We start from the raw sequence: 14,021 nt of genomic DNA, 5'->3' as shown, positions 1-14,021 counted from the left end.
AGAAAACCAAACACCGCATGTTCTCACTCATAGGTGGGAACTGAACAATGAGATCACTTGGACTCGGGAAGGGGAACATCACACACTGGGGCCTATCATGGGGAGGGGGGAGGAGGGAGGGATTGCATTGGGGAGTTATACATGATATAAATGATGAATTGATGGGTGCTGATGAGTTGATGGGTGCAGCACACCAACATGGCATAAGTATACATATGTAACAAACCTGCACGTTATGCACATGTACCCTAGAACTTAAAGTATAATAAAAATAAAAAAAATAAAAAAATAAAAAAAATAAAAAAAAAAGGCCAAGCTCTCAGGGCAAAGTCAACTGAACTCAAATTATTTAAAAAATATAAACAGGTATGCGTATGTTGGAAGTCAAAACCACAACTGAACAGAAGGGCTTTGTTCAGATTACAGAAGGGGAAAGACTGTCTATAAATATAGGGTATTAAGTGAAATAGGAATGAATACAATTACCTACAATGAAAAGGAAAAACTGACTCTACAGTTAGGGGAAATAATCTTTTCACTAGAGCTAATCTTAAAAATTAGAATTTTCAGATTCTGGGTATGGGTCACATTTCAAAATGGAAAACCCAGCCTTTCAAAACTCCATTTATTTCCTATTTGGCCTATTTTCCTACAAATACAAAGCCTTGACAGAGTTAAGAGACTGTCATGAAAGTGAAGACAGTAACGTTGCAAAGTAGAATCCCCTAACAAGCCAAGAGTGGTGGCTCAAGCCTGTACTCCCAGCTATTTGGGAGGCTGAGGCAGGAGGACTGCTTGAGCCCAGGAGTTCAGTAGAATCCCCTGACAACCTGGCTTGGCTCATACAGTTCATTTTTGCCCCTGAATCGTGGGAGACCTGGATTAAACTCCTGGCTCCTACTAAAAGCTGTCAAATGTCAGCATTAGGAAGCCTCTTTAGCTTTTTCTCCCACTGGAAATGTTGGGTATTAAAAGGAAGTGGGTAAATGGTTCAGCTTGCAAATAAAACTTTACAAAAAAGTCATTTAAACTTATTTAAAGAAACTCTTTTACATTTAACTTTTTTTTTATTTTGACAAATTAGGGTTGAGTTACCCATGAGATGAACTGAGTCCTTCCTGCTCCAAATTCTACCAGATAATCTATTGCTAAATTGTAAGCAAGGCACTAAATGGTAACACTTCCACTGTAAGAAGGCGCTAAGTGATCCTTTTGCTTTCTTTCAGTTAAGGTATGACAAATTCTGGAAACATTTACATGTGTCTTTGTGTATATCAAATATATAGAACAGCTTTCCACCTCTTAGTCCTTTTATAACAAATGGAGAGTTTTGTGCCAAGGAAATTTCTGATTTTTTTTCTAATGGTAATGGCAGGTTTCGCAATTTATATCACGTTTCTGTGTTTCTCTAGGACCAAACAGAACCTGTGGGATATAATACTTCCCCTGAGTGCCCAGATAATATGTATAAGAATGTGTTTATCCTTTTCTGTAAAAATAAATTTAAAGAAAGGTTCAAAAACTCTTAAACAGATCAGAAAGAAATAACTAGCTACTCACTAGTCTGTCTCTGTCATTTTGGAGTGAAGACATAGCTTTTTTTAAACTCTGTACTTCAGCCAGGCTGGTGACAGGCTGAGCTGCAGACCTCTGCTTCCCTTCCTCTGACTTTCGAAATTTCTCCAGCTCATTCCACAGGTGATCTCTCTCATTCTGTAGACTGGCCATAGCCTTGGAAAAGGACTGCACTTGGTTATAAGAATCTTCTAGTTGTGAGGACAAGTGAAGCAGTTGCTCATCTTTGGATAGGAGCTGTTGGTTAAGTTTCTCAAGGTGAGACAAGCTGTTCTCCTCAGGCAAGTCCATTGAAAAGGTGGTTTCAGAAAGAAGAGCATGTCTTTCTCTGTTTAAGAGTCCCTGTTGTTCTTTCAACTGTGCCAATTCCTTCAGACTGGCATCATATTTCCTTTTCAGTTCATCAAGTTCCTCATTGGCATGATCTCTACTATTTTGCAAGGAACTCATAGACCTTCCAAAAGACTGAATTTGTGCTGTGAGATCTTTATTTTCTTTGGTGACCATGAGTAACTTCTGTTCCATCTCCACCAGATCTCTTGCTAGTTCTGCTACTCTCTCTTCTGCTGTTTCAGTTTCATTTCTCATTATCCCTGCATCATGATGAAGATGCTTTAATTCCTTCTTCAGTTTATCTTCAATTTCACCTACCTTCTTGGCAGCTTCCTTTTGAACACAAACCAATTCTTCTTCCAGTTCTGTAATTCTCTTTTGAGAGGAGGAAAGCAAAGCACTTAACCTCTGTAGCTCTTCTTCTTTTACTTTTAACTGGGCATGACAGATTCCTAAAGTACCTTCTTCTTGCAAGGCTGTTACTTGTCTCGTTAGCTGGGATACAGACACTTTCAAACTCTCAATCTCTTTAGATAAATCTCGTTTCTCCTCTTGCAGGGCATTAGAGGACCTCTGCAGATCCTCATTTGCTTCCTCAGATTGCTTCAGCTTTTCTTCTAATTTAGCATATTTATTTTTCAGCTCCTTATTTTGCTGAAGTTGAGCTTCAAGAAGTTGCTTTTGTTGGCTGTCCTTTATTGATATCACTTGGTTCAGGTCTTCTCTATATTGGATCAGTTCTGCATCTAGCTTGGCATTCTCAGAATTGAGATCATCCATATGACTTCTCAAGCCTCGTATTTCTTCTTTAAGCTTATTATTCTCAGCAGCAGCCTCTTGGATGAGTTGGTCTTTTTCCACGATTACAGAGAGATGTCGCTCTTCCAGCTGCTGATAGTCACCCACTATGCGGTCTCGATCATTTTGGAGAGAAGACATGGATTTAACAAAGGAATCCAACTGTGCCTTTTGCTGAATGTTTTCCTTTTTGATGGTGTTCAGTGTTTCCATGAGCTGATTGGTTTTGTCAACAGCCTTCTTGTTCTCCTCTTCTAAAACAATATTCTCCTCTTCCTCCTGGGACAGCAGGTTTTCCAGCTCTTTAATTTCTTTATCATGTTGCTGACGCAGTTCAGCAATAGCTACTTGGATTGCCTCTTCCTTGCCAGAAAGCAGGCTTATCATCTTTTGCTCTTTCATATTTATTTCTTCATGCAGCCTACTCGTCAGTTCTCTAGAGGCCTGAAGATCAGTCTCCAGTTGTTCATAACTGAACTTAGAATTTTGAATATCAGCCTCTTGCTGCCTTATGATCCCTTCCAAGTTTTCTTTTTGTTCCTTACATTTTTCTAAAGAGTTACTTAAATCAGTCAACTGGTCTTTGAGAATCTTAAGTTCTGATTCCAACTTAGCTAATTCATTCTGAGAATTGTGGTATAGGTGGCGTATCTCTTCTAGCTGGGACAAAAGTTCCTTGTTTTCTCCCTGTAGAGTATCACAGACCTTCTGTTGAAGCTGGACCTCTGTCTGGGCCTTGGACTCCCAAATCTGCTTGTCATGTTCAAGCCTGAAAACAGAAGAAGGTCATTAGCTACAGATTTCAAGAAAAAAACTATGTTTCCCAAAGAACAAATACTATGACATGTACTCAATAGATTTACAAATGAATTAACATTCATAACAGGTGTTAAATGTTTTACTGAAGACGTATTAGTTCTCTGTACCTACATGTTTATCTACTGAGGGCTATGTATTAAAGGTATATCACGCCTAACGGTTCATATATTTAAGTCATAAACTCCAAAATATGTCACTTATTTTAGTGACATGGTTTTCGACATTCTGAAAAGTAACATTTTCTCCTACTTTATTCTACTTTGCTCCAGACAAGCTAATGTCTGTCTTCTCTAAGGGATAATCTTGATATGAAAGGCAGTGAGGAAATCTATTTTAGAACAAAAGGGTCCTATTAGAAGTAAGGAATACAAAGGATGAGAGACATTGTTAGTTCTAGAGCTTAAAAAGTGATATAAAAATGAAATTTGAGAAAAAATAACTCTACAAGGCATATGCAGTATCAATTAATGTGGACTACAGGAAGGAGAAAAGATGAGACTATCTAGGCCACCAAGGCAATTAATTTGAGAGTACTGTGCTAAAAATCCAGGCAAGAGTAGTTGAAATGGAAATGAAAAGAAATACAGAGGCCAGGTGTAGTGGTTCATGCCTGTAATCCTAGCACTTTGGGAGGCCGAGGAGGGTGGATCACCTGAGGTCAGGAGTTCGAGACCAGCCTGGCCAACATGGTGAAACCCTGTCTCTACTAAAAATATAAAAAATTAGCTGGACGTGGTGGCAGCCTCCTGTAATCCCAGCTACTCGGAAGGCTGAGGCAGGAGAATTGCTTGAACCCAGGAAGCAGAGGTTGCAGTGAGCCAAAATCACGCCATTGTACTCCAGCCTGGGTGATAAGAGCAAGACTCCATCTTAAACAAAACAGAAATAAAGAAATCTCTCAATAGAAAGATGGGAAGAGAAGATGTGAACTTTTCATGTTCATGCAGTTGTAGCAGGATTGTTCTTTGCCAAAAAAAGAGTAGATCTGAGAGGGAATATATCTCCCATGGGAATTTGTGCCAAAATTAGTCCCATTGTCTAAAAGGAAACAGAAATAGTTTAGAGACTTTCTTTGCTTCCAGTTACGTCTGGAGGAGGAAAAAATTCACTACTCATTTACCTGGAAATGTTAATCTTTAATTCCTCCATATGGATGGACATCTGTCTAAGCTGATCCTTTAGAACACTGCAATTCTCTTCTTTGAGTCTAATTTCTTCTTCTTTGGTTTGAATCGCATCACTAAACTTCCTCTCCCATTTCTTAGCTTCGTCTATTACCCTGTCGCGATCATCCTGGAGGGAAGACATGCTCTTAGTAAAGGCTGCAAGCTGGGCCACAGTACTGTCCAAGTTTTCCTGAACTTGCTGAATTTCCATGTCTTTCTTGTTCAAAGTAACCTGAATCTCTCCAATTGTCTCTTCCAAGTGGACTTTTTCTCTGCACAAAGCATCCAGCTTCTCTTGCATATTCTTCTTCTCTTTCAGGTGCTTCTCTTCTGCCTGTTCCAGTCTTCGCTCAAGATCTTCATCCTTTTGTTTCATTTGGCTTTTAACTGATTCTTTATTTGACTGGAGTTCCTTTTTCAACTTGAGATTGTCTGCTAGGACCCTTGCTGCTTCACTTTGAGTGTCATCTAGCAGGACTTTGAAGCTAGCTAATTCTGCTTGTGCCTTTTTGCGGTGTTCAACTGCTTGAGCCAGATTTTCTTTGGTTATTTCCAAATCTTTTTGAGATTCAGTTTGAACAAATTCTAGAGCCTTAACAGTTCTCTCCAGAGCACTAATTTTCTCTTGATACCTGATGCAGTCCTTCTGTAGCTGCTTTACTTCTTGTTGTTTTTCTTTTAACAGTTCCTGAAGTTCCTTTGCATGGCTTTTATTTCCAGGTTCTTTCTGAGCACCTTGTATTTTCTCCAAATATTCCTTTCGTATTTCTGATTCCACCTTAGTTTTTTCCTTGACTAATTGCTGCTTTTCTTCTTCCAATTCACTCACACACTTTTTAAGGTTCTTCATTTCAGATTCCAATAGCTCATTTTTTATTTGGGCATCTGTAACATCCTGACAATAATTCCCAATGCTTCCATTAAGTTCTGCTAATTGATTCATAAGCCTCTCTTCCAAATCATCTTTCTCTTCTTCTGCTGTCTCCTTTAGTTTGGTAACTCTGGAGAGTTCTTCTTGGATTTGCTGATTTAACAGGTTCATTTTGCTTACTTCTTCCTGAAGCAGTTTTAGTTCACCATCCTTTGTTGATATCTGACTCAGTAAGGCATTTCTCTCATTTTCTAGAGTCTGGCTAAATTCCTTGTTTTTCTGCTTCTCCTCCTCTAATCCATCAATTCTTTCTTTGAGCTGATCAATCTGCTGTAGGTAGTTATTAATTTCATCATGTGAGCTGACATCCTCACTTACAGCAGGGTTGGCACTGTTCTCTGAAGGAACCGATTCTGAACATGCAGGCCTTGTGCTCATACTCAGAGAGTCTTGATCTTCAGTCTCACCTGGTATAGACTGTGTGGCCTCTTCCATGACATTCATTTGGTTATCGTGTTTCTCGGTGGCCTCTAGGTTAGCTTGTTTAGATACATTACTTTCTAACTGATGCTTTAAATCTTGAACCTCTTCACTTAGAGAGTCTTTCTCAGACATTAAAGACTGAAACTTCTTAGAAAGGGTTTCATACTCCATTTTGACCCTTTCAAGTTCTTCTTTCATGCTGGCATTGGAAGAGAGAAGTGTTTCCATACACTCTTTAGCTGTACCTCCTGCAGGGTGCACCTCTGCCCTAAGCCGGTCATTCTCTTCTTCCAGCTCTAGGATTTTCTGCTGTTTGGATTTAGCAAACTTTCTCATCTTTTCTTTCATTTCCTCCATTTCTTTCTCAGCTTCCTGTAACTGCTTTTCTGTCTCCTTCTTGTTTGCCTCTGTGCTTCTTAACTTGCCATACAGTTCTTGTTTCTCTTGCCTCACAGCTTCCACTACGTGCTGAATCCTTTCTGCTTCATTACTAACATTCTCATAGGACTGCAGAAGAATTTCATACTCTTTTTGTAGTTCCTTGTGTTTCACTTGCCACTCACTACTTTCTGCAATCTTAGAAGATTTCAAAGATTCAATTTCCTTCACTAACTTTTCCTTGTCTTCAGTAAGACCCTCTAGAGCTAGTTTTAGACTTTCACAGGAGCCACTGAGACTTTGATTTTCCAATAAAGACCTGTCCATTTCTGTAATGAGTTTGTCTCTTTCTTCTTGAAGAAGAGCTAACCTTCCTAAGACTATATCTTTTTCTTTATTTTGGGCAGAAACATGGCTTTCCACATCTGCCAGAGACTTGGTGAGATGTTCAATGGTACCTCTGGCCAAAGACAATTCCTCTTGGAGACTTTTCTTTTCTTTTAGTGCTTCTTTTCGGGAAATAAGGGCAGCTTGCAGTTTCCTTTGTATTTGTTGCTTTGCTCTATTTTCTTCTTCAATCTCTTCTGGTTTTTGCTTCATTTCACAAAGTTCCACCTGTAGCTGCTTTATCCTCTCATCATGCTCTTTGGCTTGCATTTCTAGCTGTGTATGCAGAGCCTTAATTAAATCTTCCTGTTCTATTATCTCTGTCTGTATTTTAGTGAGAGCTGCTTCTTTCTCACGAAGTTGTACAGAAAGGTAGCTAACGTCTTCTTCCTTTTTGCTTATGAGTTTTTGCAGTTCATCTAGCTCAGGTTGCAATTCTCTTAGATGCTCTAGACCAGCAATTTGTAGTTGGCTGCTTTCCAATTTCTGCTGCAGGCTTTCTGCACGCACTTCAGCTTCATGGGATGCTGTCTTTAGACTCTCAATTTCTAAACCCTGTTTATTTATCTGGTCTTGTAACTGAAATACCTCTTCTGATTTTTTAGTAAGTTCACTTGCTGTAGAACTAATTTTCAATTCTAACTCTTCTTTCTCAGTCTCTATTTCCTTTAGCTGGGCCTTAATCTGGGCAACAGAAGTTCCGCCCTGCAGAGCACTCGCATCTTCAGAATGAGAAGGCCAGTCTGGGCACAAGTTGGACTCTAAAACAGGTTGAGTATGATGCTGTTCTGTGGCTTTGAATAAAGGTTCTTCTAAACCTGGAGTGGGAGAGCACCATTCCTGCTGGTCAGGGCTTGGGAGCTTTCTGTCTATGGATTCCCTTACTTGAATCTGGAGTTGCCTTAGCTGGTCTCCAATATTCTCATTTTCCTTGCTTTGCTCATCAAACTGTTCTTGCAAGCGATTGTAGTCATCTTTCTGTTGCTTTAGCTCCTCCCTAAGATGTCTTTCTTTTTCCTGTGCCTTTTTAAGAATTGCCTTGCGGGAGGTTAAGGCTTCCTGTAGCTTCTTTTGAAGTTGCTCCTTTTCTTTTTCAAGGGCTAGTATCTTTTCTTCTAGTTCTGGTTTCCAGTGTTCACCACTATCTGTACCAGGTGGACTTACCACCACTGTTTCCTTTACAAGTGCTATGGAGTCCCCATCACTTGCATCCGTGTTACTTGTGGTTAACTTCTGGATAATTACTTGGTTTTCACTGATTTCTGCTTGGAGCAAATCTATTTGGTTTGTTTTATCTTGCAAGGTCTGATTCATCTGTTTGACCAGAGCCTGTAATTGCTCTTCAGCTGCCATCTTTTCTTCCAAATCCTTCCTTATATGCTCTAGTTCCACTTCTTTCTCAGATATTGTCTGTTTTAAAGAAATTTCTATTTCTTGGCACTTAGAAGTCACACATTTTTCTGAGTATTCTTTGTTTTCTTTATCTTCTTCCACTTCTCCCCTCTCACTCTCACTGAGTGGGATCTCTTTCTTAGATTCATCTTTCAAGTTGGCTAATTCCTCTTCCAATCTACTGACTCTTTGAAGAAGCTCCTTTCTGTTAATAAGAGCTGCCTGGAGCTTTCTCTTTCTCTGCTCATTTTCTTTCTTCAGAAGGTCAAATTCATGCTGGAGTTCTTCCTTACTTATTAGTCCTGCTGGGCTCATCTCATCATAATTTTGTTTAAGGCCAGTAGCAACTTCATTATCTTCTTCTATTTGCTCTTTTTTTGCTTCCTCAGCTCTGGATAATAAATTTAGCTGTTCTTTAAGAGTCTTAATTTCAACCCCAAGAGAAAACTTCTCTTCATTAAGCTGAACCATTTTCTCAGTCATACTAAAGCTGATTTCTGTCACTTGTTGATCCTTCTCCTCGATGGTTTGTTGGAGGGTTTCCACATCTCTCTTTTTCTCTAGTAAGAGTTGATCCATTTTTGCTATTTCAAGTTCCTTCTGTGAAAGAGCCTGGGACAGTTCTTCGACCTTACCTGAGATATGCCTCACACGTTCTGCCCCCTCAAGCACTTCACTTTCCTTATTTTGCAGCTGGCTTTGCAGGCTTCTTATCAGGGTACTCTGCTCAGAAAACTGAAGCTGCACATCATCCAGTTCATTCTGTAAAACTTCAATTTTCACATCTTTAGATTTGGCTTCTATGCTGAGACTATGGATCTGTTCAGTGAGCAGGTTGTGATGAGCAGTTTGGCTTTCATAGTCAAGTCTTCTTTGCCTTTCTGCTTCTGCAAGGTTCATTTCCAGTTGCTTTACCTGAGCTCTCAATTCTGTTACTACACTAAGTTCCTTCACCTGAGCGAGAAGCTGGTCTCTTTCTTCAGACAAAGCAGTGAATGCACTGCTGGTGTTTTCAGCATTTTTCTTAAACTCCTCAATCAACTGGTTTAGGTTGCTAATTTCCTTAGCTTTCTCATCTAAATTTTTCTCATAGATTTCTTGTGCTTTATGAAAGTTTAGCTCAAGCTCCAAAATTTGACTTTTTAACCTTTCCAACTCATCCTGATGACACTGACCAATATCTGGTACAGCAGAAAGGGATTTATCACAATCTTGCTTTGTTGATTTCAATTCTACTCCAGTATCATTTAAAGATATTTCCTCAGATGTTCTATTTTGATGTTCAGTGCTTGCCTGTTCTTTCTCAACTGCTGGAAGACTGCTCTCTTCATTTGGCATTAAGTGAAAATTCTGCCCTGTATCTTCAAGAAATACTTTCATTTTAATTGGAGCTATTCCCTCACCCTCCATCTGTTTCATTTCTTTCTGGTCAAGGACCTCATGATCCCCTTCCTCAGCCCTTTTCCCCTGGAGCTGTAATTTAAGAAATGCGATTTCCTCTTGAGCTTCTTTCATTTCCAACAATAAAACTGATAATTCTTGATGTTTCTGAGAAAATGTTTCCTCAGTAGAAGAGCTCCTCTTGTTGGCATTATCAACAATGCTGATCTATTTTTTAAAAAAGAAAAAAAAAAGCTTTAATCAAATGTTTTATAACATTAAAAAAAAGCCCAATTAAAACTTGTATTTCATCTTCTAAAATTTCAGACTTTTGGTCAAAACTTCTTTGTACCATAACACTGCTAAATCCTTTTAAAATCAGTTTGTCTTTCCCAACTGGACCTCCAAGGGCACTCTGCCAATCCTGCACTGAAGTCAAGCCCTATTTATAAGACCTAAGGAAACCTGGAATTCATTTTCTAGAGATTCCTTACATGAGAAGCTTTTTTTTTCTTCAGAATAAAACTCCTAATTGATTAAAAAAAAAAAAAAAGTAAGCAGATCCTTTTGTTAGGAAGCCACATTATTCCTCAAGGGCATGTATGATTCTATCACTGACTTACTGATTAGAAGAACACAGCTAACTAAGCACAACACAGCTAACAATAATCTTAAATCAACAGAATGATACTAAGCAACCATACACTTCTTATAGTAATTTTCAGATTATAAAAAGGGTCATTCTCCAAAGATCCCTTTTTATTTAATCTTAGTAGAACTGTGCCAATCTTATCTCTTCACTGAGAAACTCTTCTGAGATGAACAAAGAAGTTGAGACAGATGATAATCCAGTATAAAAAAATGGGTTATCAAATCCCAAATTAGTAGCTACCATATTTGTGTTGCTTTAGGACAATGAATTCTAATATTCAGAAACAAGTAACAATAAATGAGATATAATAACCATTATGAATCTCTTTAATAGATCTTACTCTATAGGTAATGTACTTCTCTGACAACACTAGAAAATTATAGACGTGTTTTCATATGAAGCTACCTTCTCTTAATCTAGTTCATGTTCTGATTATATTAAGAACACATCACTTACCTCACTGATTTCTCTATCTGCTTCCCCAGTTCTATTCTGAGCCTCCAGAAAAGTAATCTGAGAAGATAGTTTTTCTGAAAGTCACAAAATAAATATCTTTAGAAGATACATGTGGAGTGTATGAACAAACAGGATTGCATGTGAAGCTATTTGAAATGCATGAAATAAGTTTTTTAAAAAATAAAATAGTTTGGGAGAGGTAAAAGCCTCATTAAAATAAAGAAGTGACAAGAGGATATGATTACATGAGATAGAAGATAGAACAGTACTAGGTGATGATAATGAACCTGAATGAAGTATACTAAATAGTAGAAGGTTTGAAAGGAGAAGGATGCCAAGGTGCAGGACATAGAGCAGCTATTTCTGTGGCATAATCCAGAACTTCAAGGACAATATATATAATTTATCCATAATCCTACTATGTTTGTAATCTATATTTTGCATTAATATAGCACTTACAATGTTCTTCAATGTTCATAAAGATATCAAATTTTAGCACTAAAAGGGAGCTATCCTATCTCCTCAATGATCATGTAAGGAAACAAAGAAATGACATGACCCGAAAGGTTATGCAGCTAGTTCAGGGAGCTGGGATTAGAATCCAAGTCTTTGGAGTTTTAACCCAAGTTCTGTTACAATGTGTATATATTGAGCATCGACATCAATATCCTCAAGAAGCTTATATTCTTTCTGAGAAGATAAAACAGATACACCAAAGGAAAAAATATATATATATATTTTACACTGTATCCAAATGTCTTAATGTGACCTACAGGAACCCTTATGCTTTGACCCTACTAATTCTGCAACCTCTTCTTCTTGTATTGCACCCTTTTTGTTCACTCTGCTCCAAAAACACTGGCCTGTTTTCTCTTCTGCAAACTTATCAAGTTCATTCATCCCTGAGGACATTTGTACTGCCTGCAATGCTCTTTGCTTAGCCTCTTTGCATGGCTGTCCCCTTTTCATCATTCAGGTTTAAAGTCCTAGGAAAGGCCTACTCTCATTACTCCAATTCTGCGTTCCTCTTCTCCAAGGCATACTTGAAATACCCTGTTTTATTTTTAGCCTAATACTTATCATTCTCTGAAATTTTCTTACGTGTATAAACAGATTTGTAGTCTGTCTTCCCCTCCAATATGTTCATAGCTATATCCCCAGGAACGACAATAGTGCCTGGCACATAGGAAAGGCACCACAGATGAGACAAGTGAATTCAAGACACTATATAATATGTTCAGACATTTCACAAGATTACTTGAAAAAGAGGTACAGTGCTAGAAATGTCAGTGCAAAAGATGAGTTGAAAAGAACATGACATACAAGGTAAAAGTAATCTATGAGGCCAGACACAAAAACCAATATAGAAAACCTTAGGGTCAGTGATCCCTGCAGGAAAGAGCAAAGGAATGGAACCGATATAATACCTCCAAACCATGTGAAGCTACATGGACAGGACAGATTGTTTGCAAAACTGCAAAATAAGCATCATGGATAAGGTCTCAAAGAAGTGCTCTGAATGGGTTAAATAATGAGCTGAATTTGTGGTGTTCTTTACTTATTAGAAATAGTGGGAATCATCTAATACAAGTGTATAAGCTTCCATTTAGATCTAAGTGGAAAACTGTAAAATGGTTATGTTAGAAATACTGGCTCTAGAGTTTAACAAAAGTTTTACAACCTTTACTTGCTATTCATTCTCACTAGTAGTCAGTTAATCCAAGATGAATTAGATCAACAAAGCATTAACGATACACTACTAAATCCATAAAGTCTACATGAAGCATATGATAAGTGGAAGGAGACACATCTTCATTCTCACTAACTGTTCACACACAATCCAATAGGATAAAATGCTAAGTTCAGTTCAATCCAACAAAACTTTATTCAGTAGCCATTATTTGCCAGGTAGTATACTTGTTTTGGGTAAAGCAAAGATAGAAAAAAAAAAATGGCCCCTGCCCTTGAAGAGTTTATAAACTTTAAGAGCTTATAGTAAAAAAGACAAACATATAAACAGATCATTTTAATACAATGTTAAAAGTATACAAGGATATTATGGAAGCACACAAAAAATCATTTAACCCAACTTTTGGGGATCAGTACCAAATTCATGAAAAAGATAATGCACTAGTCAAGGCCTGAAAGATGAGTAAGAATCATCCAGACTAAAGGAAAGGAGCAGGATTGTAAGTAGGGTACAGCACGAGCATAAACCACTTACTCACAACATAGTTTCTACCTTTAAACCTTTATATTGATCTCTGTTACCTCATCCCACAAATTTATTACCAGAAAGTCCTTTCTTTCTTCATTTTACCTATTTTAAAAATCATCTTATTAAGGTCTTGTTCAAGCCATACTTCCTATAGGATACGATGACCATTCCAAAATGATCATGAGTTACAAAGAAATCCTGCAGCATGTATAGTCCATAATGCAAAATGTTATGTAAACACTGATACTATGCTCTAATTGTTTAATGTGTATTAATTTTATCTTTGATAGTTACCAGCTCTATCATCTAAATCTTTATTATCATGGAATCAGAGAATTCTACATGTTACACATAAATAGTGATAAAAGTAGAGGCACTTGTGGGATAAGAAGACAGAGAATTATGGTTTTCTTTCATACATACCATTCTCAGCTTTCAGCTCCTCCAGCTCTATAGAACTAAGGAGCAAGGCTCCCTTTTCATTCTCTAGTTCTACCACTCTCTTCTGCAAAGAAGCAATATTCTCCTCAGTGACTGCCTAAATTGTAGAAAGACAACAAATTAATGATTCTCCAGTGGAAAATTCTCACACTAATACCCAGATAGCCTCTAGCATTTTTGTCTTCTAAAAGTTCTCCAGCCATGAAAATACTTTAAAAATAACATCTACTTATCTGCCTAGGTAATCTTTGAAGAAAAGTGTTTTATCTAAAGATTTAGAAAAAGAAATAAAATATTTCACACAAATATCAAGTTCACTAGCTTTTAAATTTAAGATTGAAGCCTGGAATACAAAGATAGAAATTCCAAGTCTATAGCATAAGAAAGAACATTTTCAGGCTCATAAACAAATAATATTAAAAGATTAGATTAATGCCACCAAGTAACATGGTCTCTCTCCTGAAGGAGAATGAACATGAGGAGAGGTTCCACAAAGAGGAATAGAGGCAAAGGAATATGTACCTCTTAAGAAAGGAAGAATATTTATAATTTTTTCCCAAGTATAATAAAAATTCCCTTGGCTTAATTTATACATCCAGAATTTTTGGTTTTCCTAAGGATAGGCATATATCTAATTATGCCACATCTTTAGTTTTATGTCTTTACATTTTT

The 14,021-nt window shown here is 37.6% G+C and overlaps 1 protein-coding gene across 8 annotated transcripts in view; it reads right to left on the bottom strand.

Annotated features, from left to right (window-relative positions):
* GOLGB1 (golgin B1) overlaps positions 1–14,021 on the bottom strand; it is an 89,624-nt gene that overhangs the window by 31,579 nt on the left and 44,024 nt on the right. For all 8 annotated transcript variants that reach the window (XM_017891121.1, XM_017891087.1, XM_017891094.1 and 5 more), the window contains 4 exons: positions 13,332–13,446; positions 10,691–10,764; positions 4,646–9,810; positions 1,561–3,475 (listed from right to left, as the gene is read on the bottom strand). In XM_017891121.1, coding sequence (XP_017746610.1) covers positions 1,561–3,475; positions 4,646–9,810; positions 10,691–10,764; positions 13,332–13,446 — 7,269 coding nt within the window. The remainder of the gene's footprint in view (positions 1–1,560; positions 3,476–4,645; positions 9,811–10,690; positions 10,765–13,331; positions 13,447–14,021) is intronic.

Source organism: Rhinopithecus bieti, unplaced genomic scaffold, assembly GCF_001698545.2.
Source record: "Rhinopithecus bieti isolate Rb0 unplaced genomic scaffold, ASM169854v2 scaffold_759, whole genome shotgun sequence".
In the NCBI taxonomy this organism is placed as follows: Eukaryota; Metazoa; Chordata; class Mammalia; order Primates; family Cercopithecidae; genus Rhinopithecus; species Rhinopithecus bieti.
Note: the sequence above shows the minus strand (reverse complement) of the source record. Positions and strands in the feature narration are given on the sequence as shown.